The following is a 27,635-nucleotide window of genomic DNA, read 5'->3' as shown; positions in this document are numbered from 1 at the left end:
AGCTTCAGGAGAGCTTGTTGCATATAAATGTCTGGTTAGTATAGGGCTTGGCAAATGTTGTTTTGAGTTTTTTAAGCTGACTTTACAGCATAAACTTTTCATATCATGGAGCCACAAAGATATTTCAAAACACAAAGTAAGTTAGCACAAATGTTTACAGTCAATAAGCACCAGAAATGCAGTAAATGGAAATTTAATTTAGATTTTTGCAACCTCACCAGGGTGAGGTCCAGGACTAAGCCTTAAGTGTCGCTCTCATCGTATCTCATGGCTTCTGACTATGCAATTTTCAGCCAGTGCTGTAGTAACCTTTAATATCATCCAAATCTTTTCACTGTGATAGTTTAATGGATCCTTGGTACAGATTTGTTACTCTAGGACTGCTCCTCAGATGTTAGAGATTTAGTTACTGGGGCACGTCTACAGACTGGTCTTGCTTGGAATTCTTTTTAATCTACATCATCTGCACTGCTCTGGCCTAATCATTGAATGTATCTGTATCCACTCCTCCAGAACTTCCTAACAGTTTTCCTAAATCACTGTTAGTACGAATATAAAATAGACCCCCAACCTAACAATGATGTAAAGGCAAGACAAGACAAGAAAAGAAAAGAAAAGAAATTAAAGCTTACGCAGCTGCACTGGCATTTGTGACTCATGAAAATTATGAACTGTTAAGTGCAGAAATGGAACAAGTCAATTTTAATAAATTTTACAGACAAGACAAAAAACTTCCTTAGACAAAAAACCTAAAGCAAAATTATTCTACATTTTCCTAAAAAAGTGCAGTTGTATGGTGCTTTAGATGATATTAACTTGTATCCAACTTAATGTTACTGGTGTCTCCTGCCCCCTCCCTTTCTCTCTCAGCCTCCCCCCCCCCCCCTCCCCCTTCAACTATTCTGTAGCAGCAACTGCAAACATATGAAGTGTGATTCCAAAACCCAGGTTATATAAATGGCAGCTAAATATCAAAGTAAAATGTATAGATTAAAGTTTCACCCCACCCCACATGGAAAAATGCTAGAGGCAACTGATCTTCCTTTGGAAAAATTGATATGAGCACTGACACATGTTTGTTTCTCATGCAGTGGGATAAAAGGGACAACGTAAAAGGTTCCAGTAACAAAAAATAGTAACATGAATAGCACTTCATAATAAAATTTTTAATAAGTTATTGAACATTTACATAGTTTAGATGTAGTGAAACTGATTATCAGAATTGTTTAAAATGTCTTCGACATCCTGTTTCATCTTCTGTGTTACTTGGAACTTAGGACCATGGCCAGGTACAACCCAGTCAGCCAACTGTAGTACTCTGTTCCTATTCTGCCGCTGCAGACCAGGTTCGTCACTGCCAGCAACATGTTGCCACAAATGTGGATCTTTTATATCTTCTTCTCTTTCAAACAAGTCACCTGAAACACAGTAATTTCCTTGAAATCATGATCGTATACTTCATTTTTAAGGTGGCCACTTGTAAAATGGATCAGTGACAGTATAAATATTTTCTTATGTGGAATTAAAAGATGATAAAAATGATACATCACTACTTACTGCAGCTTTATGGATTAACTTATTGTTGGAAATGTACACTCTTACACATAAAACATGGCTACCAGCCATCTGTCACAGAAACAAATTCTGATAGTTCATGTAAGTGACCAATAAAACTGGCTGTCCCTCAGAATTCTATATCTGCCCATCTGAATGACCTGGCAACACCATACAAGTGGGATATGTCCATATAAAGTGTTGCATTCCACCTGATCTGTTACAGTGCTGTATCTGCTCATGGTCTAGCAGTAAATGATGCATCATTAAGATGTAAAGTCGCGAGTTGGAGTCCACTTAGTCCTTTACTTTTTTATTATATTTCAGTTGTATGCTGAAGATATCAGGTTGATGAAGCCTAAAAAATAATTTTGTTCACTTTATAACCCATCAGTAATGAAAAAATCTTCAGCAAAAGAGCTTGTGGCTGCTTCAAGATCAGAACGGTTTATGCTCAAATGTTTCCTCGCTCTAGAGCAGCCACCGATCCCTCACCATTAGCCGCTTGACATAGGCTGCCATCCAAACAGGTGAATGCAGTGCCTCATACCTAAGGCAGATTTATTCTCGCTCACTGGCAAGCATAAAATTGTTTCTTATTGTAATTTGAATTTCTGCATGAAATAAATTTGATAAACTGAGAGAACATTATGCATTTACACAACCATAGATTAATATGTGGGCATTTATAAGTTGTCATTTTCTAATTGAAATTCTAGTATTTGTCTTGCACTTGAAGATTGGGTTTTCATAATTTAATCTTATGAATGTTGTTTAAGAGTTATAAAACAATTGCAAGTGCAGAAAGGTCTAACATGTGTGAAATTTTGTCTGCTTTGGGTGAAACATTTGCATCTTGTGTCGGATGAGTACTATCGTAGAAATCAGCTCAGAAAAGGATTTTTCTGTTTCAAGATAGATCGTTCTGGCACGAATGAATTTCCACAATCAGGAAGCATCAATAACTGACACAGGAGATGAAGTGCAACATTTTGAAAGTTGGTTTTAGGAGTACTGTATGCTCTGATTCGAAGCAATAAAGCAACACTGAATTTTTATTTGAACATCATCAGTTCACACAGTGAGCATTCCTATGAAATATTGTCATTGGTGATGAGTTACGATGCCTATATCTTCACTTGTTAAGAAGAAATTAATGGTTAAGCCCTAACAAAAGTCATCTCATCACCTCAAGCAAAGGGTAGTGAGAACAGATACCATTTTGCATCTGGTGGCACCCAAGAGGTGTGTCCCTCAAAGCTGGAATCTGTTACAAACAACTGAGACACCTTTCAGTCGCAATGTAAGAGAAACAACACCTCAACTACATCAAGTGTTGCTACTACATGGTAACACATCCTGCTGATTTCACAAACAAAACTATTCACAAATTTATTTGAGAAGTAATTCCTCACAGACTTATTCTTCTGATCTTGTGCCCTCAAATGTTCACCTTTCTTGCTCCTTATGAAACAACCACCAAGAAAATTTCTTTCCAGATAAAAATGCACTTCAAACCTAGCTCAATGACATCTTTAATTCTGAAGATTAGGTTTCTATAGTCAGTGAGCACAGTCCGACTGTTTTAGTTGATGTTAGAGAGCTTATTGCTGATGGCTGATTTCTCTCTCCTGGCGACTATAGTGTTCAATAAACTACTGCAAAAACACTATAAATACGTATTGCACTGATACAAATTTATTAGAACTTACAGCAATAACCTTACGACAAAAATCTATTTTAGTAAAATAAAGTATCTGTGATGTGCATGCCAGATCGGCACAAATAAATAACATATCAGAGGCACTTTGGGCTTCGAGAAGGTCTATGTTCACACATTGTCCTATGTCATCCCCAAGTAGCATGAAACAGAGACAACTGAAGTAGATACATAAACAACTCTGTTAATAAATTATTCGGTGCCACAAGTTCATAAAATTGAGTATATACAAAAATTATGTCAGCAGGAGAAAAAGGCACGATCAAGTGTGCAGTATCATAGGCCCTTCACCCTTACACTATGGGGTACTGGAAGGAATGAGAAGGCTTATGATTGAGAGGTTTTTTTAAGATTTCCTTATTGATTTTCTATCTGGCTACTTGTAGCTCTGTCACATCATCAGTCAATGCTAACCTGCAGTGAGATTTGAAGTAACAGCCAATCCAGCCTTCACTTTATAGTGTGACCACATTATCTTAGAGCTACTCAAGAGCTGCAGAATTCTTCTCTCCCTTAATGTCACAGTGATTGCCAGAAAAACTAAATTGCAATGCAAAAGACAGAATTAGTTGCAATTTCCACATGAAATGACCTTCCTGGGCTCAAAACCATAAACTGTCAACCCAATGTTACACTGCTGTGAATGTAGTAATTGAATGCTATTATTAATTCAGCCCAAACATCCATGGCAGCAGAAAAATGTTTCCTTGTTACAGTCCCTTAAAGGTAGCCACTTTACTATAACAGAATGTGGCAACACAGTAAGAAACAACTAATGTTTATTAAGAGAATGTTAAAAAAAAACATACTTTGGAGAATTTGAAGCACAGCAATTGATGTTTGAAACCTCATACAGTAATATGTAAATATCTTTGCTGTCTCTTGGTAGTCTATGATAATGTCACAATAACTTATAGCAGTATGCAGTTGTTCTGTAAACTAACCTAGTTCTCGATAAATAGCAAATGCTAAGTCGAAAAATACTCTTCAGAGTACTGTACTGAGGTGATTGCAGGCACTCCAAGTACCTAACTGCTAGTTCATAACTGACTGAGTGTTTGCAGTGCTGCACATATTAGTGCCTCTCGTGCACGTCTGTGGAAGCAACGTAGTCTGCAATTTACAATTCTCGCAGTGGCGGCTACCCAAACTATCAGTGGATGTGTACAACTCTCTGGATGAAGTGGTGAGGAAGCAGGAACAGGTCTGAGTTTTGTGAGCACCACCTGGAGGATGTTGCCTGGAACTGAGAGATGCCAGACATGTGTTTGTTCCTGTGTGGTGACGGCCTCTCATGGTATTTGTTGTGTACCTCTTGCATGGTATACATCACATTGGTATTTGTTGTGTACCTTTTACATGGTATACATCACACATCTCGACTGAAAATCATTCAAATTACTCAATGGAAAACATAAAACATCTAGTGAATTTAGCAGGATAATTCTATGCACCCAGGAAGTAACTCGATGATCACACATTTGCTGAATGTATTCTGTGTTGTTGCCAAGCCTGTTCCTCGAGCAAGCTCGCAACTGAGCTCAGCTAGCACCTCACACATGTGGCTGTTGAGGGCTGGAATGCTGAAAGTATATGCCAAGGAATTTTATTCCCATTTCTGTAAATAGATTTAGGGGATAGAGTGTAGTTAATAACAATATTCAGATGCAGCAACTGCAAACTAATCATCATAAATCAATCACTGTCACAGTTATTTTTGTTTCCCCATCTTAAAGATATTGAAAACATGATTTACGATCTTGTAGTGGCTACAGTGGTTATGTTGTAAACATTATGAGCAGGTAACACATCTTTTCACCATTATTGGCTTAGAAAATGTTTTTCTCACGCATACAATCATTGGCACTATCCTCAGTACAGAGGAACACAGCACTGATTGCAGAAAGTGAACATCCACAGAGAGACTTGCTTTAGAATTGCTCAACAGTGTGACAGTAACATCAGCACCCCACACACAACACAGACCGATGAACTGCCAGTTAATCACAACAAAATGCCATATGTTTGCATCTTTCTACCATTGACTTAGTTTCTTCCAAGCAGCCTGTCATGTTGTTGTGGAGGTGATAAACAAGTATTACAGTTTATCACATCATCCTTCCCATCAGAGTGCGTACCCACAGTAAATGTGTCTATAAATTATGACAATGACACTGGATGCTAATTTACATCTACTTTACCAGTTTCTTGTTGTCACTTTTTCTGACTGTGTTCTTTGAAGAAAAATACTTAAGTAAATATAAATATTCTGTTCAGCAGACATCTGATTTTCCATTCTTTTAGTGACACCATTCAAAAAATAGCGAAAATAAATGGCAGGAAAGTGCCTATGAACTTTAAAAAAAATATTGTAATAATTAGTGAAGCAGAGTAGGAAAAAACACTGACTTTAAATATAATTTTCCAGTGAGATTTCAATCCAGGGCTATTGTCACACTGGCACACAGCTAGTGAGGCACTGATAATGTAAACATTATTGCACTGCTGTATTGGTGGCTAAGATAAAAACAGACCGATTCCTCACAAAGTATAAGCTGAGAGAAATTGTAATTTACTATTAAAAAAGCCTTCCTGCAGTCAAAAAATTTAATTTTCTGGATCACTGTCACTCATTATGCAAGAATTGTTCAGAACATGTCATGAAAATTATACATAAATATCTAGTGAACTTAGTAGGTTAAGTCATCTCTGGTCTTTGAAGTACATTGACTATCAAGTTGTCAAACATTTCCAGATGGCATTTTATGTGTGTATTTCTTTTTGACAAAAGAAGTAATTTGCCAACATCTGTCCTGTTATTTGTGTAACAGGACTGTAATAGCATCCTTTTCTTAATCACCATATTTTGATGGTGCCAATACAAGTCAAACACATGTGAATCACAGTTCAGCACCTGTCAAGCTGCTTATTTAACTAACAGTAACACACAGGACCTATGTAGTAACTGTCATTTCAGTTGCATTGTGGACAGTAATGTTTGTAATGCAATTACCTGCAGAATTAATGTAATTACAATAATGAATTATGTGGTCATTTTTGTATAATTTACAGCTCACGAAGTGAGTACTTTTTTTGTTAGTTCAGGTTTTCAAATTGATGTCAAATACAACAGAAATTGTTTTAAATTTTATTCTGAGGTATGTTCTGCAAACTATGCTGCAGGATGTAACTGCAAAGTGACCAATGTTAAATCTGTCATATAATAAGTAAAAATGTTATTTATGTAACAAAGTGAATAAAAAAATCATTACACAAGCAAAAATGGTGCTATAAAAGGCAAGATAAAAAGTGAAGCAAGCTGCATTGAGTAATATTATTTACAGTAATTACTTATTCCATGAAAAATTACAGCTATAGTTTGTAAGTATGTATTTCACTAAGCAACACCATCTTCACACATATAAACTGAAGTTGTCTCCTGGCATCTGTCTACAAGTGCAGGCTAATCTCAGGAACTGCCATATGAGGAAGGTTTTTGTATATGATATACACATACATCACACAGACTATCTTAATTACCATGAATTAAAGTAACAATATAGGATTAAACAGCCAACCGGTTTAAGTGCAACCAGTCTGTTGTTTAATCCTATGTTTAAACTAGTCTGTGTTTGCTGAATAACAGCCATGTTCCAAACTGTAAGAATTAAAGTTAAATTGTGGCAATGATGTCACTATCACTTACCAAACAGCAGCTATAACTTGAGAGAGCAACAGTGCCTTAAGTTAACAAAGTGTGACCAAGTTCACATCTGGTTTAATGATCTAGTGGTAGAGCATTTGAATAAAGACCAGGAGATTGCAGGATCAACTGCCAACTGGATCAACTTTTTCACTCTGCCAAAAACCTAGCATTTACCTCTCAATGATGTGGAGGACCACCAGAAATGAAATGTGCTCCGGGTTCCACTTCAACTGCAGCTCCTCTGCATAAAGGGCCAATGACAAAGAGTTGTGGAAATGAGTCTCAACAATGCATCATGGTGTGTACTAAGGTTCTGTTCACAGGAGTAGTGCCATAACAAGAGCCAAACATCTACATCATGCATATTTTTTCTTATTTTTCCTGTCTGACACACACACACACACACACACACACACACACACACACCACTCATGATTCACATACAATATTTACAATGGTTGCAAACTTATCACTCCAAACACCAATTCAATATGGAACACACAATATTTCTGGCATGCACTGCTTGCATTACGTAAGTTATATGAATGTGATGATATCCACTTACACTATGTGATCAAAAGTATCCTGACACCTGGCTGAAAATGATTTACAAGTTCATGGTGCCCTCCATTGGTTATGCTGGAATTCAATACAGTGTTGGCCCACCCTTAGCCTTGATGACAGCTTACACTCTCGCAGGCATACATTCAATCAGATGCTGGAAGATTTCTTGGGAAATAGCAGCCCATTCTTCAAGGAGTGCTGCACTGAGGAGAGGTATCGATGTCAGTCGGTGAGGTCTGACATGAAGTCGGCGTACCAAAACATCCCAAAGGTGTTCTACAGGATTCAGGTCAGGACTGTGCAGGCCAGTCCATTACAGGGATGTTATTGTCGTGTAACCACTCCGTGATAGGATGTGCATGACGAAAAGGTACTCGATCATGTTGAAAGATGCAATTGCCGTCCTCGAATTGCTCTTCAACAGTGGCAAGCAAGAGGGTGCTTAAAACATCACTGTAGGCCTGTGCTGTGATAGTGCCATGCAAAAACAACAAAGGGTGCAAGCCCCCTCCATGAAAAACAAAACCACACCATAACACCACCGCCTCCGAATTTTACTGTTGGCACTACACACACTGGCAGATAAAGTTCACCGGGCATTCGCCATACCCACACCCTGCCATTGGATCACCACATTGTGTACTGTGGTTAATCACTACACACAATGTTTTTCCACTGTTCAATCATCCAATGTTTATGCTCCTTACACCAAGCAAGGTGTCATTTGGCATTTACCAGTGTGATGTGCGGTGTGTGAGCAGCTGCTCAACCATTAAATCCAAGTTTTCTCACCTTCCCCCTAACTTTCATAGTACTTGCACTGGATCCCGATGCAGTTTGGAATTCCTGTATGATGATCTGGATATATGTCTGACTATTACACATTACGGCCCTCTTCAACTGCCAGCGTTCTCTGTCAGTCAACAGACGATGTTGGCTTGTACACTTTTGTGGTGTACACGTCCCTTCACATTTCCACTTCACTATCACATTGCAAACAGTTGACCTAGGGATGTTTAGGAGTGTGGAAGTCTCACGTACAGACGTATGACACAAGTGACAATCACCTGACCATGTTCAAAGTCCGTGAGTTCCACAGAGTGCCCCATTCTGCTCTCTCATGATGTCTAATGACTGCTGAGGTCACTGATATGGAGTACCTGGCAGTAGGTGGCAGGACAATGAACGTAATCTGAAAAATGTATGTTTTTTGTGGTGTCCGGATACTTTTGATCACGAAGTGTACTTAAAGTTGTTATTTGAGTTTTATTTGTGACTCCAAACAAAACACACTACACCAGTCAAGTTGTCTGGCCGTAGATACTTAATGCTACCTATGCGAATCTTGGCTGCATCACTAGTTTTACATAAAAATTGAGCCTTTTGTACATTGTTGCTCGCAAAACTCAAAAAGTAGTGACTTTGACACAATGTTTAATTTGAATGTTTTCCTACGCCTATTTTATGTATGTAACATGAAAATGATTATATAATGTATAATGTGGAAATACTGTTACACAAAATCTCAAAAAGTACTGGACCAATTTACTTCCAATTTTTACATGTTACTCAAACATTTGGACAAATACAGCTTTTATGAAATGTTGTTTCTTTAAAAGTCTTGAAAAGTTCTTGACAGATTTACTTCAAATTTTAAACAATATTCTATAAAACATACAGACTAAAGAATTTGGATTTGCAATAACAAAAAACACGGCTCAAGTTCAGAAAGAGGAGGGAAAGAGGAGAGGGACAGAGGGATGGAAGTAAATTGACACAGAGATTGGAAAGGAGGAGACGGACAGAGGTGGCAGGAAGAGATGAAGAGAGGAGAGAAGATGACAGACAGAGAAATCGGGGAAGAGTTGATGGACAGAGAGAGGGCGAAGGAAGGAAAAGGAAACAGTAAAATAGAGTGGGAGGAGATGGACAGAGATTGTGGGAGGGAAGGGGGGCAGGAGGAGATTAGGACATGCTTTCTCTTTTCTTTCTTTTCCTTTTAACTGTACTGAGCCACAGCAATTTGTGCTGGGTACAGCTGGTAACAACTACATTTTGCAGCTACACAAGACCAATTTAATTTCATTTTTTACTAATACTCCATCGGAAATGTGTCATGGAATATTTATTTGCAATTTCTCATATGTTAAAAAACTACAGTTAGCTTAATTATAGAGGTGGTACGTAGATCTTTAATTTTTCATCTGTCAGTCTTTAGAAGCAGGAGAACAGTCAAATCTATACTTTTCAGAAAGGTAAGATGATTGAGTTAATGGGTTAAGTCAATTAGCTGGAAGCAATATACAGCTCAAGCTGATAGCCAGAATTTAACTTTGCTCTCATTGGCAAAAGCTTGCATTAATTACCATATTTACCTGAATCTAACGCTCCATAAACTGTTATGCATGCCCCAAAAATTAAAATCATAAGAAAGAGTATGTTCGCACGTAACTGGTAGACTAAATTTGTTTTACAGAACAATGAATTTATACATGAACTATTAAACAAACAGCAATTTTTAAGTGGTTGGTTGGTTTGTTCAAAAGAGGGGGAAAGGGACCAAACAGCTAGGTCATCTGTCTCTAGTTCTGAATAAAACAATGCCACAAGGTCGAGAATAAAACAAGCAAGACTGACGACACAAAATGGAGAGAAAGGAAAAAAACCACAAGAACGACGGAAGGGCAACAAACACTTAAATAGAAAAAAGGGGAGAAGGAAACCACAGAGAGAAGCAAGAAACAGGTAGAAGAGATTAAAACAACAAAACAGATTACCATGGCTGGCTGACCATGCAAATAAAAATGAGAAGCCAGCCACTCTGCAACACATTAAAACCTCCACCCTAAACGCACTAGGGTGGAGGATACAGAGGGATGAAGGACATGCACTAAAACTTACATAGAATGATAAAACCCACCCTCATGAACAAAACATAAAACTAAATCAGCCAATGAGGCATTGTCAGATAAAATTAGTGGCAACGAGTCTGGTAACCGAAGATTTCGTTGCAGGGCAGTCAAAGTGGGACAGTGCACCAGAATATGGGCCACTGTCAACTGGGCGCCGCACCGATACTGAGGCGGGACTTCACGGCGCAGGAGGTAGCCATGGGTCACCCAAGCGTGGCCAATGCAGAGGCGGCAGAAAACCACAGAGTCCCTGTGAGAGGCCCAAATGGAGGAATGCCACACATGCATGGTTACCTTAATGGCATGCAGTTTGTTGTGAGTACTGAGACTATGCAGGTAAGATATTGGAATGCCACTTTCCATAAGTGGTTCCCATGTAGCCTGTTGGGCTAGCCTGTCACCAAGTCTGTTGCCTGGGATTCTGACACGTCCTGGGGTCCGCACAAACACCACTGAATGACCGGACCATTCCAGGGCTTAGATGGACTCCTGGATGCTCACTACCAAAGGATGACAAGGGTAGCATTGGTCGATAGCTCGTAGGCTGCTCAAGGAGCCAGCACACAGAAGAAACAACTCCCCAGGGCATGAACAGATGTGCTCAAGAGCCCGAGATACAGCCACCAGTGCTGCAGTGAAAACCCTGCAGCTATCAGGCAAGGAATAGTGTTCAATATGTCCTCCATGGACATACGAGAAGCCGACATGACCATCAGACATCGACCTGTCCATGTAAATCACTTCATGGTGTCGGTACATGTCAAGAATTGAGATGAAGTGACAGCGGAGAGCCGCGAGGTGAACTGAGTCATTTGGGCCATGTGAAAGGTCCAGGGGAAGCTGCGGCCTACGTGTACACCATGGAGGTGTACACGATTGGACCTCGAGTATGGGTGGTAAAGGCAAATTCTTCATTTCAGGTAGAAGAGATCGGACGCGAACTGCAATTGTAAGTCCTGACCTGGGCTGCCGATGTGGGAGATGAACTGCCGTGAGTGGGAAAAGGAGATGGTAATTTGGATGCGCAGAATAACTACAAATGTGTGCAATGTAACTGCTGAGCAGTTGTGCATGCCTGACCTGCAATGGAGGAACTCCAGCCTCCGCAAGGATGCTGGTCACCAGACCCGTCCTAAAAGCTCCTGTCACTAGTAGCTGTTGCTTAGGCAGCAGATGGCATTGAGGTACTACCAGCACTTCCACTTAAGCTGACGAAGGTGAGAAGCCAAGTCAATCAAGCACCGAAAACCAGTCCTAAAAATCAATATGAACCTTACGACGCTGACAGAAAAGCATAACACACGACTTTATGGGTGAAAATTGAAAGCTGTGGGCTAGAGCCCATGACTGCACCTTGTGGATGGCTCCCTGTAAGTGCCACTAAGCAACACCAGTACTGGTGGAGCACTACGAAATGCAGAAGTCGTCTGCATATAGAGAGGGTGAGATGGGTGGCCCTACAGCTACTGCTTGACTGTTAATGGCCACTAAAAATAGAGACACACTCAATACAGAGCCCTGCAGGACCCCATTCTCCTGGATTTGGGGGTAACTACCGGAGGCACCAACTTGGACACAGAAAGTACGAAGCGACAAGAAATTTTGGATGAACATTGGGAACGGGCCTCGGATACCCCACTCGTATAATGTGCCAAGGATATGATGTCGCCAGGGGGTATCATACGCTTTTCATAAATCAAAAAAGATGGCAACAAGGTGTTGGCGTCTGGAAAAGGCTGTTTGGATGGCAGACTTGAGGGACACAAGATCATCAGTGGTATAGCGACCCAGGCAGAAGCCACCCTGGCACGGAACCAGTAGGCCACGTGCTCCAGGACCTGACCCAACTGCCAACACACCATATGTTTCAGCAGCTTACAAAGAATGTTGGTGAGGCTGATGGGCTGATAGCTATCCACATCAAGTGGACTCTTACCGGGTTTTGGCACTGGAATGATGGTGCTCTCCTGCCATTGTGACGGAAAGACGCCATTGCACCAGATCCAGTTGAATATCATAAGGAGATGTCGCTTGTAGTCAGACGAGATATGTTTAATTATCTGACTGTAGTTCTGATTGGGCCCAGGAGCTGTGTCAGGGCAATGTGCAAGGGCACTGAGGAGCTCCCACTCTGTAAATGGGGTGTTATAGGGTTCACTAAGGCACGTAGTGAATGAAAGGACTTTCTCTTCCATCCACCGTTTGAGAGTGCGAAAGGCTGGGGGTAATTCTCTGACACAGAGGTGCAAGCACAGTGTTCAGCAAAGTGCTCCGCAATTGCGTTTATGTCGGTAGATAACACACCATTTATGCTAACACCAGGAACACCTGCTGGGGTCTGGTACCCAAAAACTTGGTTGATCTTTGCTCAGACTTCGGAAGGTGACATATGGCACCCAACGGTCGACACGTATTTCTCTCAACACTCCTGTTTCCGCCTTTTGATAATATGGCAAATGTGGGCATGGAGCTGTTTTAAAGCTATGAGGTGTTCCAGAGAAGTGTGCCACTTAAGCCGCTGTCGAGCTCAACGACACTCCTTAACTGCCCCAACAACTTCTGGCAACCACTGAGGGACTGTATTTCGCCAGGGGCACCCTAAAGAACAAGGATTCGCATTTTCTGCTGCACAAATGATCATTGTAGTTATCTGCTCAATGACCACATCCATGCTACCGTGTGGGGGAGATTCAATAGTGACATCAGAGGTGAAAGTTTCCTCTAGGGCAAGCGTCCGTGGGCCTGATGCTGGGGCAGTGACAGGAAGATGGGGAAGTGGTCACTACCACATAGGTTGTCACATGCTCTCCAGTGGATAGATGGGAGAAGGTCAGGACTGTGAACTGAGAGATCAATAGCTGAATATGTGCCATGTGCCACACTGAAATGGGTTGAGAGGCAGAGGTCAAATTGCGGCAGTAAATTTTCGACATCTCTGCCTCAGCCAGTAAGAACTGTGCCACCCCACAAGGGATTATGAGTGTTAAAATCTCTCCAAAGTGAAAAGGTTTAGGAAGTTGATCAATCAGTGCACCATCTGGAGGAAGATATATGTTGCAGACAGTTATTTCCTGCGTCGTTCTTATCCTGACAGCCACAGTTTCAAGAGGGGTTTGAAGGGGCACAGATTCACTGCATACTGATTTGTTCAGGACAGACGCAAACTCCACCTGACATTCTACTATAGTTGCTACGGTTCCTGTAATATTCCTTATAGCCACGGAGGACAGGGGTCAGCATTGCCGGAAACCAGGTTTCCTGGAGGGCAATGCAGAAAGCAGGTGTACAGCTTAACAGTTGCCATAACTCAGCCAGGTGGTGGAAAAAACCACCGCAATTCCACTGGTGGATGACGTAATCGAGAGGCTGGGAAGGCATGAAGCACGCAAGGAGGCAGGTTATGCCTCAGGGTCACCTGCTGCCTCCAACTGAATATTTGTAGCCATTTCTGTGGTGGATGAGCCATCGGTGAGACCAAGGTCTGCAGGTGACGCTAAGATTGCCACTGCATCCTCAGATGCAGAAATGATAGGGAGGGATGGTGTTGGAGCCACCACTGGGTCCTGTTTCTTAGCAGACTTCTTCTTAGTTTGCTTGCTCTCTCGTTTCTCTTTAGGGGGCTTGCTGGGAAGATTTCTCTGAAGCAGCTTCAGGCAAGGAGGAAGACTGTGACGCTCTTCGTCCAGCAGCATTTGGCTCCTTGAGCCACTGGCGAGTGTCTGCCATGGCATTAGTGGAGATCTTGGAAGAGAGGAGGCTGTTGCTTCTCCGGCAGGGGGGAGGGGACTGGATGTCCCCTGCATTTGGAGGACTCTTGCTCCCAAAGTAGGTGCTTTGGGAGCAATGGAGGAAGATTTGCCCCCTACCACCAAGGGGGCGGAAGTATTCTGGTGGCCTGGATGGCCCACTGTTCATGGCATAGAGTGAGGAACCACTGGCACTTGGGACAGCAATGGTGATGGTGATGTAGCTGCAGTGCATGTTGACATCAACCGAATGCAGTGTAATCTTTTGAATTTACGTTTAGCCTTTGTGTAAGTCAACCAGTCCACCGTCTTGTACTCCATAATTTTCCCCTCCTACAGAGTACTGAACAGTCTAATGAGCTGGTGGAGTGGTGCTCTTCACAGTTGATGCAAGTGGAAGGTGGTGCACATGGAGTATCTGGGTGCAGTGGACGTCCGCAGTCTCGACATGTAGAACTGGAAGTGCAGCAGGAAGACATGTGCCCGAACTTCCAGCACTTAAAGCACTGCATAGGGGGAGGAACATATGGTTTAACATCACAGCGGTAAACCATCACCTTGACCTTTTCAGGCAATGAATCGCTCTCAAAGGCCAAGATGAAGGCACCGGTAGCAACCGTGTTGTCTTTGGGTCCCCTGGAAATGCGCCAGATGAAATGAACACCCTGCTGTTCTAAATTGGCGTGGAGCTCATCGTCAGACTGCAAGAGGAGGTCACGATGGAAAATAATCCCCTGGACAATGTTGAGGCTTTTATGGGGAGTGACGGAAACAGAAATATCACCCAGCTTGTCACAGGCGAGTAACGCTCGGGATTGGGCTGGGGATGCTGTCTGAATCAAGACTGCGTCGTTTTGCACTATTGGAGAGCACTATCAGTTCTCCAAACTTATCCTCAAGGTGTCCAATGAAAAATTGAGGCTTTGTCGGTAGAAAAGAGTACCCATTGGTCTTTGGTTCTGCTACAGACTAAAAACTGAGGCGAATATGCTCTCTCCATTCTGTAGCTCTACATTCCTCCCATGGTGTAGCAAGGGAGGGAAACGATTTAGGGTCACACCTGTCGGCATTGTACTCTATCTTGTCCGTCTTAGAGACTGCTGCTGCCGTACGGTCACCAGCCAGAGACGACTTAGTCCACTTCATTGCGAGTCATCCGCCCTGATGCCACCCACTCCGATTGGGGTCTCTCCCCATGGGCACCACCCAGCCACAGCAAAGGCCAACTGGCACGATGGCCGTTGCCAGGAGTCCTGATGCCCCAGGAAGACAGGCATCTACTCCTTGGCAAACATGGGGAGTTTACAGCTCAGGCATCAGCAGTGTGACCCATGTTGTCAGAGAGCTACCACCAAATGGGTACATTACGGCCCCACCACAATGGACTGGCTACCGTGCTGGGTACTGGGTGCAGAGAAATCCAATATTGTCATGAGGGTGAAAGAGGACAGGAGACAACGGAAGATGACATATCCCGGAAAGTGTCCTCACCCAAAGAGTTGAAACGCAGGTGGAGATGCAAAGCCACGACAAGAGACTCAGGATATTGAATCTAAGGGCACTCGTGCACCACGAAAGGTGTCCTTCCCCATATGGCCTGCACTTTTTCTACAGAGAATTTTGAAAGTGGCAGGCAAATCATAGAATGGGACCTGAACTCATAGGGCCGAAAAGTGAGACTCCTTTTAGTCGCCTCTTATGACAGGCGGGAATACCTCGGACCTATTCTAACCCCCATACTCGCAGGGGGCAATTTTTAAGTGATCCTCTGTTAAATGAAAAAGTCATTATTAAAAAGGAACATCTAATGTAACTACCTACATGAAATACATACATACATACAAACAAACAAACAAACAAACATACTGTAAATTACCAGCATTACTCATCACTATTCACTAATGTCATCATTACCGGTATCCTCAGAGGAGTCTACATAAGAAATATATTAATTTTGTCTTCCCCCTTCATCCTTGGTGATGTTACAGGGCACATCATCTTCAGTGCTGTCCAGGGATTTGAAATGCAGCATTTCTTGAATGATTTTACAATCATTGCCGTTTCAATGCTTTTCCAGGCAGTCAAAACCCACTGTGCAATAATATGGGGTGCAACACAATTTTTCCTGTTGGAGTCAGTTCACAGTTTGGTTTACAAAACCATTCTTTTTTAACTGTAGCCTTTGAAAGGTTTATTTATATTAACATCCAGAGACTGTAATATGGAAGTCACTCCTCCAGCAATAACAACAAGATCACCGCCTAGGCTGTGGATCTTCTTTATTATGTCATCAGTGAGATGATCACAAAATGCATTAAGACAAAACACTGATGTTAGTTTTAGTTCCCATACGCTTTGGAGAGAGTCAAGCATTTAAGTTCCAGTTATTCTCTTGGTTTTGATCAAAAAGTCAACAGGTAACAACTTTTCATTTTTAGATGTCTTTGAGCATTTTTCCACATGAAGATTAAGAAAGGGGGAAGTCTGCGCCCACCAGCTGTGATTCCCAGCATTACAGTTATGTGCTATTTCTCACACCCTGTTGTTTTGATGGCAACTTCTTTCGTCTCCTAATCAACCGTGTAATTATGTGCCAAATCAAACCAAATTGTTATCACATTAGCTTTGCCTATTTGGCCCATCAAAAAAGTATTCTCTTTTCAGTGTGTGTTGACATGTCTCTGAAAATCTTGACTTTTTTCTCAAAATCTTGTAGATGCTTTTAGCATACTGTTGTACAGAATCATAGAGATAAGCCTGCCCGTTTCATAAAATGATCAACCCATCCGCAGCTAGCCTTAAACTCTTGTTTCGGTATATTAAGAGCTGCAGCCACCTCTTTGGTTTGTTTCTTGTGGTGTCACTAGTCACAGATTACCCATACTACCTTAACAGGCAAATTCATAGAATTGACATCAGGATGTGTCTGTGAGGGCCAGTGAACTTTTTTCTATTGGTGGGCACTGCAAATATTGCCAATTTCTGTATCTTCCATAAGCAAACGTTACTCTCAGCTAGCCTGACCTCTCGTCCAGCCCTCCTGTTACCATATTTTTCAGCAGTAAGAATTATTTTACAATTGAAAATAACATCATACAAGGTCCGTCTTTGATTGCCTTCCATTTTGTGATTGCCTAATGCAAACACACTACAAGTAAAAGGCCAACAATAACATAACAAATTTGAGAATTACAACAATGTGTTGTGATGTAAGGAAAAATACCTAAATTTTAATTATGCTGCTGGTGAACAACAGATTCAAGTTCATATTCGAATGTAATGTGCCACTGAATATTATGTTGCAAATGTTAGATCTCTTGCACTTCCAACTATTTTGTAACTCTTAAACCACATTCATAACATTAAAGTATGCAAAACCTAATTTGTACCTGCAAGACAAATACTAAAACTTCAATTATGAAAATTACAACTGATCAATACACTCATAATGTTTGCATGTTGTGTAGCTTCTCAGCATTCTCTCGGTTTATCAAATTAATTCCTCCCAGAAATTCAAATTACATTAACCAATGAGAGAGCCGAAAGGCATTTTGGTTTTCCTGGTCACCTGTTTGGATGGCCGTCTATGTGAAGTGGCTAGTGGTCACAATGAATTCTCCAAATCTCACCCTTTTTTTTTAATGCCACTGCACCAGGGAACTGGCCTGTCTTTCAGAACGTGTCCCTTCTACAAAGTGACTTTTTTAAGTGCATCCCTATCAAATCACAAAGACGTTGCCTTTCAGCATCTTACTGTGTGCAGTGTGCAGGTAAGTCCATTTAAAATGCAAAGTCTATGATCAATTCCAGATGATCTAATTTTTATTCTTGCATTCCTTTTTCCTTCATAAATTCAGTAGTGAGATTTAAATTGAAAAATCATTCCAGGCATGCCCCTTGACTTAACCAACATATTTTGAAGTAGTAAATGAACTCCATATGCTCTTCGTTCAATTCAACTGAAAACTGTTGCAACTAAAAACAGAATAACAGATGTGACTTCAGAAATTTTACTGCTCGTACTACCAATTTCTTCAAGTGCTCCATGGTTGCAAATTTAGCACGAAGTACTTCTTGGTGTACTATGAATCACACCTGTCAACCACTGTAATTCTTTGCCATTTCATTGTCATCTAAAAGCTTAAATTCTTTCTGCATGGTGCTTAATGTAGTTGCATAGCAAATAAGTAGTACCCTTCGCTTATGCAAATTGAGAATTCTCACCCCTCTCTTTCGTCATTCCCATTCATTTTAAAGAATTGTGATGATCACTCTAGACTGCTTCTTCTTGTGCAAATAGCCAATGGACCTGTGAACATCCTTCATATCACAAACAAACAGCAGAGAAACTTCCTGGCAGATTAAAACTGTGTGGCGGACCCCGAGACTCGAACTCGGGACCTTTGTCTTGCGCGGGCAAGTACTCTACCAACTGAGCAACCCAAGCATGACTCACGACCCGTCCTCACAGCTTCAATTCCGCCAGTACCTCGTCTCCTAGAGCACTTACCCGCGAAAGGCAAAGGTCCCGAGTTCGAGTCTCGGTCCGGCACATAGTTTTAAGCTGCCAGGAAGTTTCATATCAGAACACACTCCACTGTAGAGTGAAAATTTCATTCTAGAAACAGCAGAGAGTAAGCATTACTGACCCCATGATTCTGCTGAACTCCGTGTTATGCCAACTGGATGATGCTGCACTGCAATGCTAAATGAAATATCACACTGTTCTGGGTACTTCCAACAAGGAGTGAGCAAAGTCAAGTGACAGGATGGGCCTTGGACTGCCCACAGCCTGCACATGCTGCATGCATGAACTTCAGCATACTGTGGCCAGCCCTGACCCAGAAGCACCAACAGACAGGTTTTGACTGTGAGAAATGTCTTAAATGTCACCCACTTTCATTTCATTGATTTCTATGGAGTTAACAGTTGGTCAAAGTAGAGCCCAACATGACTGAGTAAGCCTCATAGAACTGAGATGCGCCAAATGCCCTCGATGTTGCTCACTAATGATATTTCACCTCAACAGACACCATACAGAAAACCTCGAGGACTTTTTAGTTTTATAACATCCTTAAAACCGCAGCAGATAAACCTAAATACCCAGTTTCTCAACACAATCGTTTCCACCATCATGCTTAAATGAAGTCTCTAAAGTATGCCTGGAGGTTAAGGTGATGAAGGACTAGTGGTACTGACCAGTTCTCAGCTTCTCTAAACTTGTACCAGACAGGATTAGCAAAGGTCCCTAAGGTGTGGATGAATTGTGATCATTGCTTTGGTGAGTTATGTAACTCACTTATAACTTTAAATCAAAGTCACCACTTAACATGCGGAGCTATAGCTGAGTCGGCATAAGCTGATTCCTTGCAGTTGCAGTCAGCTGGATGCAGAAGCTTTGTGGGTCTACATCAACTAATAACGTAACATGATAGAAGTCTCTATGGCAATGCCTAGTTATTCTCCCAGCTCTGTATATGGCTACTGTTTTCTCCTGCAGCCATCAGTGCTTACAGTTGGAAGCTGACAACAGCACTATGAGCTGTCAGTGATCTTTTTAAGCTGTCTCAGCTGTAGGGCCACAAAATAAATTTTGGTTATTAGTTTATTACATGATGCTAAGTTGTCAACCATGGCAGCACCACACTTATAAAGCCAAGTTTTGAGTTATCACTATTCCATCCAAGAAGCAGACACGCATCTATTTCTGTTCCAGTTCAATTACAGTATTGCTCCATAACATGAGGGAAAAGGGGGGGGGGGGGGGAGATCTGAAGACTTATTTGCCTACATTAAATTCCATTAAAGTAAACTAACATTTAATAATAAATGATTGAAAAGTAAATTTATAACTTTACCTGTAATTGCAAAAATGCCATCACTTTTAGTTTTAACGATTACAGATACGTCACTGAGAGTGTGGCCTGGTGTTGGTATAACTTTCACATCTTCATCTATAATATAAGGTTCCCCTAGAAATTAAAGTGGTTTTTGTTAAAAGGTTTCTTAATACCAAGAGGAGAAATGAAATTGTTATCACACGTAACAATTATTATTTTTGGGATGTTGGTTTGTGAAATTCCACATTTTAATCTCAGAAGTGATGATAAAATTTTTCTGTAAACTGTGACAAGGTTATCTTGTGTTTATTAAAGTACAATTACAAAAAATAGGCACATAGTAATAAATAATAATAAAAATAATAAATAATATAATAAATAAAATAATAATAATAAATAAATAAATAAATAAATAAAGTCAATAATAATAAATAAAATAATAAATAATAATAAACTGAACCATTTGAAACCAAACACACATTAAACAAGAGAATAGATTATTATCATTACTGTTTAATTTAGTTCTGGAAATAGCAAAATGAAACTCAATGTATAAATATTGCCAGAAGTCTCCAAACTAAAACTCGCCTTCATTGCCTAGCTTTTGCTGACATTCTAATCCTCTCCAATAACAGACCGGAAGCAACCCTTTCTGTAGAGAAAATCTACGAAATGGTGGCAAAAACTGGGACCAAATTTCATAAGAAAAAACATTATATGGAAGGGACCAGATTAAGACTGAACGATCAACTTTTACTCAGTAATTTTGGCACACCCCAGCTAGACAAATTCTAGTATCTAGGAGAAATTATTGAACTAGTGGGACTAAATCAAGAAGCTAACAAAGAAAGAATTGCAAAACTATAAAAAGCACACAAATTTACCTGGAACAGATAAACAAAATATATATAAGAGCAAATTAAAAGAATTTCTGAATGACAACTTCTACTCAATAGATGAATTCTTAGATATGAAGTAGTAATGAGAAACCGCAACTGGTTAATAGAAGTTAATAATCGTAAAAGTGTGCATGAAGGGAGAGATACAAAGCATTCACTGAGAATTAACTACATTAAGAATTATGTAGTACCTTCCCCCAAATTTTTCATAGTTTATATAAGATATCTGTAGATGTAACTCTTATAACAAAAAATGTGTTAAATATGGCAAAAACTTTAGACATCAAACTGCATCAATATCAATCCATTACCATTATATGTATTTCACATTTACATTTGTTGCCTTCAATAAATCATAACCAAAGTGTAGCATTCCTACCTAATTTAAGTCTCTCTTAATTTTATAGATTAGTTTGTCACAGCAATGAAGATTTCAGGTGGGGAGGGGCATTATCACACTAACTCTAACTAGTGTCACAACACAGCAATAGGTTACCGGTATTAGTAAGTTAAAGATTAAATTGTGACAGTCCCTATGAGCACATGGTTGAAATGTTCACTTTATTCCATTGAACATCAAATGCCTGATCATATAAAAACTTCATATTAGAGAATATTGGGGTAAGACAGAACATAATCTGCAGACTGGTATTCTCTTCTTGCTAGGCTTTAATGCCTCGCTGCAAAATCTTCATGTATGACAGATTAGTTCAGTTTTATGGAAGGCACACACATTTAATAAAGGAACCAGCCTAGTGCTATGGTGCCTTGAATCCCCTCCCTGTCTCCTGCTAAACCACATACATACTTAACCAAACTGACCAAATCAAGATTTTTATTTCAAAGTGTGGCTCAACAGCTCAAACACAATTTCATGTATTTATGTTCAATATCTGGGCTCATTTGCAGTTTCTTCTGCCACTCAACATCTCTGGTTATGGATATGTTTATCACCATGTAAAACAGTAAATTCTGTGTCTTGGTTGTTGCCAGGGTAGCTGAAACACTTTTTGTAATAAATATACTGAGAAATGCCCAGTCTGTCACAATACTACTACTACTACTACTACTACTACTACTATAGTCTGGGAGACGAGTCTTTGGTATTGACAGCTCGGTAGCGTCTTTCCGTTGCCTAGCGACCGCAGGCAGGCAGCCAATGATGGCCTGACTTTGAGCGGGTAGCAAGGGCCACGTTGCCGCTCTGAAACCTGGTCGCGCGCGTTTATGAAACTTACCAGTGTCTCGCGTGCAGGCGGTGCGGTCATTCGTTGTTTGTCTGAAGTTGAATTCGCAGTTTATTTCGTTTTTGTTGTTTTTAGTGTTTCTTTGTTTATGTTTCGTTGTAAACAATGTCTAGTGCAGCGGGTAGTACCAGCCCAACACAAGAAGTGAAACGGAGGAAGAAAAGTGTGCTACACACCCAGGCCCGTGAATTCGTGTGCTCTGTGAGGGATTACTTAGAGAAAGAAAAGGACAAAGGTGGGCCCTTAATTCCTGTTGTTCAGGTTGTGAAGAGAACTGCAGCAGCATTGAAAATAAGTAAGAACACTGTTGTAAAGATATGGAAAGAACAGTATAGTGGAGATTGTGACGAGAGTGGCACAACAAACCTGCACACACCAGGAAAGAAGCGACCGAGAAATAAGCAGGTGACAGCTTTGGACGATTTTCAGAAAGACTCTATTCGTCGTCATATATACAGCTATTATAAGAGAAGGGAACATCCCACTCTATCTAAATTACAGGTGTCGCTTCAGAAAGACGATCTTTTTAAAGGGAGCAAATTTTCATTGCGTTCAGTGTTGAAAGACATAGGCTTCAGCTATTCACTGTTTAACGGACGCAAAATATTAATGGAAAGGACAGATGTAGTTGCATGGTGGTGCAGATTTCTGCGCAGGATCATGGGTGTGGAATTCAAAAGTATAGTGTGGTTAGATGAAACTTGGGTCAATGCCAGCCATTCTTTACGTAGAGGCTGGAATGATGGAACGCCCGAGGGGGCAATGGCAGTGCCTGTTGGCAAAGGAGGGCATATTATTGTCTTACATGCAGGAACATCAAAAGGTTTTGTGCCAAACTGCTTGAAAATGTTTCGGTCAAAAAAGACGGGAGATTACCATGAAGAAATGAACAGTGTAGTATTTCAAGAATGGTTCGAGACATCGCTTATGACGAATCTGACAAGTCCATCAGTGATTGTTATGGACAATGCGCCTTATCATTCCGTTGTTCACGATAAGGCACCAACCTTGGCAACAAAAAAAGACGATATCATTCAGTGGTTGAAACAGCAAAAAGTAGATTTCAGGGAAGATTTAAGGAAGGCGGAACTGCTCGAAATTGTGGCACAAAAGAAACCCCAATTTCCAACATATGTAATTGACGAGATTGCTAAAATGCACGGGCATGAAATCGTTCGGCTTCCTCCATACCACTGTCACTTCAATGCAATTGAAGGAGTGTGGGCGCAGATAAAAAATTACATTGCTGCAAACAATAAAAAATTCACGATCTCTGAAGTGGAAACTCTCCTTCCAGCAGCTATCAAAGTGACAAGCGAGACGTGGGCTAAAATTGTAAACAGCACTGCAAGTGCCATCAGAGAGGCGGCCAAAACCGAAGGGGTTGTGGAAGAATGCATCGAAAATTTAATTATACATCTGGGAGAGAGCAGTGATAGTTCGAGTAGTGCTGAGCAAGGCAATGTCAAATCAGATTCTGACAGTGATGTGAGTGGTGTTTTTCCATTACAGTAACTACAACATATTCAGGAATGTAAGGAGGGAGTTTGCTATCGATCTACAACCAGATCATCATATTGTGAGTACTTTCTTCAGATTATAACTCTTAATACACTGACCAATTATTCTGTAGCTTGTAGTAGAACAAATTAATAATGCTAATACTTAACAATGGAAACCAAAACTGCTAATGTTCAACAACTTGCGAAAATAGTTTTCATTTCAGTTGTGAAGTTTAACAAATAACTTTATTATGTTTCAGCATCTTAGATACTTGTACTAAATAGCTCTTATCAGTTTTCGAGTTAATATATTTCAAGCATCAACTTTAAATAAATTCACGCGTACCAATACGACTTGTATTTTGTCTCGCTTTTATTTCTGCTGCTAGAGAATGCGTGTAGAGGACAGGGCGCCGCGTGCTGTGAGCCACGTTCGGCAACAGCGCCGTCTGCCCGCCGGAACTGTCAGTACCAATCACTCGTCTCACGGACTATACTACTACTACTACTACTACTACTACTACTACGACCACCACCACCACCAATAATAATAATAATAATAAAAAATTATAGTCCCTCCAACAGGTGCCACCTTTATGTGGTCCGGAGGGGGTGAGGGCCTTGAGTGCTCCAGTAAAGCTGAGAGACATGCCAGCAATAGTGCAACCTACTGGCAGTTTCAACCACAATGAAGAGGTCAAAGCTGAGGGGAAGGACTAAACACACCTAACCGATTTGAACAAATGGAGCAACAAACCAAAAACAGGAAGCCACACTGGCTCAGGTGTCACTCAGGATAAAAAGGAGGACAGTGGCTGCTGACGAACCTGGGCAGCCGTTGGCTGGTGGCCTACCATACAAAATGAAAAAACTCTGAAGCTGCAGAAATACACTATGTAAGACAACTGCAAAGTCATCAAATGCTTCTAGCCATCAGAACTTTATAAGAGTGGCTACCAAAAGCACATGTACCTACTCTGGAAACAAGAATATTCACACTCAAAGATAACAGAATGATGACTATCCAATTACAGACAATTTGTCCTAAGGAACAAAGTGTTTAGTCTAGTGGAAAACGTAGGCACAAAAGTAATACTACCTCCTGCTTGGGCACTAGGAAGAACTGGAGTCACTGAACAATGTCAAACTTTAAAAAAACCTTTAAAATGATGCAAGATGAATAAGAAGGTGAAAAAGAAGGCCACTGATGAAATGCCTGATACACTGACTCAAAAGACAACAAGATCTTAAAGAGAAAACTCTGGATCATTGGCCATCTAATGCAAAAAGCAAGTGGCTGCCAACTTTGAAAACTGTCCGCAGTAAATAACTGGCTCCACTAATTAAGGACATCAAAGCTGCCCAAACAACGACAAAGAAATGAACCAGCTTGAGTTCAGCAGTAACGGTAACAAAAGAAACGGGGTTACTGCAACCAAAGCCTGCCAGAAGATTTATTGGGAAAGCTTGAATCTGGTGCAAGCAACTTTAAGAACATGAAAGAGCACGAGTTGAATAACGAGAAGACTAAAAATGTATTTGGTGAACACAGGAGAAACTGAAGAAGCTTTGGAAATTGTGAAACAACAAATAACTGCAACAGCCAGGGAAATTGAAAAATATGAGGCCAGTATCATCCAGTACAGGCCAAATCGAAGTTTCCAATCCAATGAAAGGCAGTTCTACCAGCACCTGAATCAGCAAGTCAACACAAAATTTGAAAAACAGAGAAATAGGCAGCGACTCCATTCTGGAAAGATCTCTGGGAGACTGAAAATGACTAGAACAAAAGTGCTGGGTGTGCAAAGGACTTAGAAAAAAGAATGCACCAGCTGTGGATAAAACATGAAATGGTTGAGGAAAGGATGAAGGAAGTTAGGAACTGGACACCACCTGGTAATGACTTCTGATTCAAATATCTAACCAATCTGCATGTAAAAATAGCCCAACTGCTTAGTGCAACGCTGCAGATGGGTCAACCGAAGTTTGCAATACCACCTGTCTATTTCGACCTGTGACATACTTGTTGTGTGACATCATGGTGGCACAGTGTATTTGAAACTAATCATGTTTGCAGAGCATGTGGTGGCACTTTCTAGTGTGGGATTTTTTTGGTTTTTAGCAGATCACTGGACTTCTTGAGTGCTGTTTGTGAGAATAATATAGGAAGAATTTGTGATGCTTCGTTAGCAAGTTATTTTGATGTTGGCAGTTAAGAGCACTTGATTCATTTTTCAGATTTGTAATTATTAGTGCATGTTATTGTTAATAGTTGGAGCTTTGATTTTGTGTGTCTTGTTTTTAATACTGATATGACAAGGTGGCTACCCAAACATTTTAAATATTTAAAAACAAAGATGATGTGACTTACCATACGAAAGCACTGGCAGGTCGATAGAAACACAAACAGACACATACATACACACAAAATTCAAGCTTTCGCAACAAACTGTTGCCTCATCAGGAAAGAGGAAGGAGGGGGGAAAGACGAAAGGAAGTGGGTTTTCAGGGAGAGGGTAAGGAGTCATTCCAATCCTGGGAGCGGAAAAACTTACCTTAGGGGGGGAAAAAGGACGGGTATACACTCGCGCGCGCGCGAATGGACAGTTTGTTGCTGGTCATTCCCACATAGAATGCGTCACAGTGTAGGCAGGTCAGTTGGTAAATCACGTGGGTGCTTTCACACGTGGCTCTGCCTTTGATCGTGTACACCTTCCGGGTTACAGGACTGGAGTAGGTGGTGGTGGTGGGAGGGTGCATGGGACAGGTTTTACACCGGGGCAGTTACAAGGGTAGGAGCACGCACGCACGCGCACACACACACACACACACACACACACACACACACACACACACACACACACACACATCCATCCACAAATATACAGACACAAGCAGACATATTTTGTGTGTATGTATGTGTCTGTGTTTCTATCGACCTGCCAGCGCTTTCGTATGGTAAGTCACATCATCTTTATATATATTAATAGAGGGAAACATTCCACATGGGAAAAATATATCTAAAAACAAAGATGATGCGACTTACCAAACGAAAGCGCTGGCACGTCGATAGACACACAAACGAACACAAACATACACACAAAATTGAAGCTTACGCAACAAATTGTTGCCTCATCAGGAAAGAGGGAAGGAGAGGGAAAGACGAAAGGATATGGGTTTTAAGAGAGAGGGTAAGGAGTCATTCCAATCCCAGGAGCGGATAGACTTACCTTAGGGGGAAAAAAGGACGGGTATACACTCGCGTGCACGCACACACACACACACACACATATCTCCATCCACACATATACAGCCACAATCAGACGTATACAGAGGCAAAGAGTTTGGGCAGAGATGTCAGTTGAGGCGGAAGTGCAGAGGCAAAGATGTTATTGAATGATAGGTGAGGTATGAGTGGCGGCAACTTGAAATTAGCGGAGATTGAGGCCTGGTGGATAACGGGAAGAGAGGATATATTGAAGAGCAAGTTCCCATCTCTGGAGTTCGGATAGGTTGGTGTTAGTGGGAAGTATCCAGATAACCCGGATGGTGTAACACTGTGCCAAGATGTGCTGGCCATGCACCAAGGCATGTTTAGCCACAGGGTGATCCTCATTACCAACAAACACTATCTGCCTGTGTCCATTCATGCGAATGGACAGTTTGTTGCTGGTCATTCCCACATAGAATGCGTCACAGTGTAGGCAGGTCAGTTGGTAAATCACGTGGGTGCTTTCACACGTGGCTCTGCCTTTGATCGTGTACACCTTCCGGGTTACAGGACTGGAGTAGGTGGTGGTGGTGGGAGGGTGCATGGGACAGGTTTTACACCGGAGCAGTTACAAGGGTAGGAGCCAGAGGGTAGGGAAGGTGGTTTGGGGATTTCATAGGGATGAACTAAGATGTTACGAAGGTTAGGTGGACGGCGGAAAGACACTCTTGGTG

General features: G+C 41.2%; 1 protein-coding gene across 1 annotated transcript in view; it reads right to left on the bottom strand.

Annotated features, from left to right (window-relative positions):
- Positions 1–1,145: 1,145 nt before the first annotated feature.
- The window catches only part of LOC124605830 (metallo-beta-lactamase domain-containing protein 1), a 41,831-nt gene continuing 15,341 nt past the window's right edge, over positions 1,146–27,635 (bottom strand). The window contains exons 3-4 of the mRNA XM_047137763.1: positions 20,061–20,174; positions 1,146–1,418 (exon numbers count right to left, since the gene is read on the bottom strand). Of these exons, the coding sequence (XP_046993719.1) occupies positions 1,195–1,418; positions 20,061–20,174 (338 nt within the window). The 3' untranslated portion in view covers positions 1,146–1,194. The remainder of the gene's footprint in view (positions 1,419–20,060; positions 20,175–27,635) is intronic.

Source organism: Schistocerca americana, chromosome 1, assembly GCF_021461395.2.
Source record: "Schistocerca americana isolate TAMUIC-IGC-003095 chromosome 1, iqSchAmer2.1, whole genome shotgun sequence".
Taxonomy (NCBI): domain Eukaryota; kingdom Metazoa; phylum Arthropoda; class Insecta; order Orthoptera; family Acrididae; genus Schistocerca; species Schistocerca americana.
Note: the sequence above shows the minus strand (reverse complement) of the source record. Positions and strands in the feature narration are given on the sequence as shown.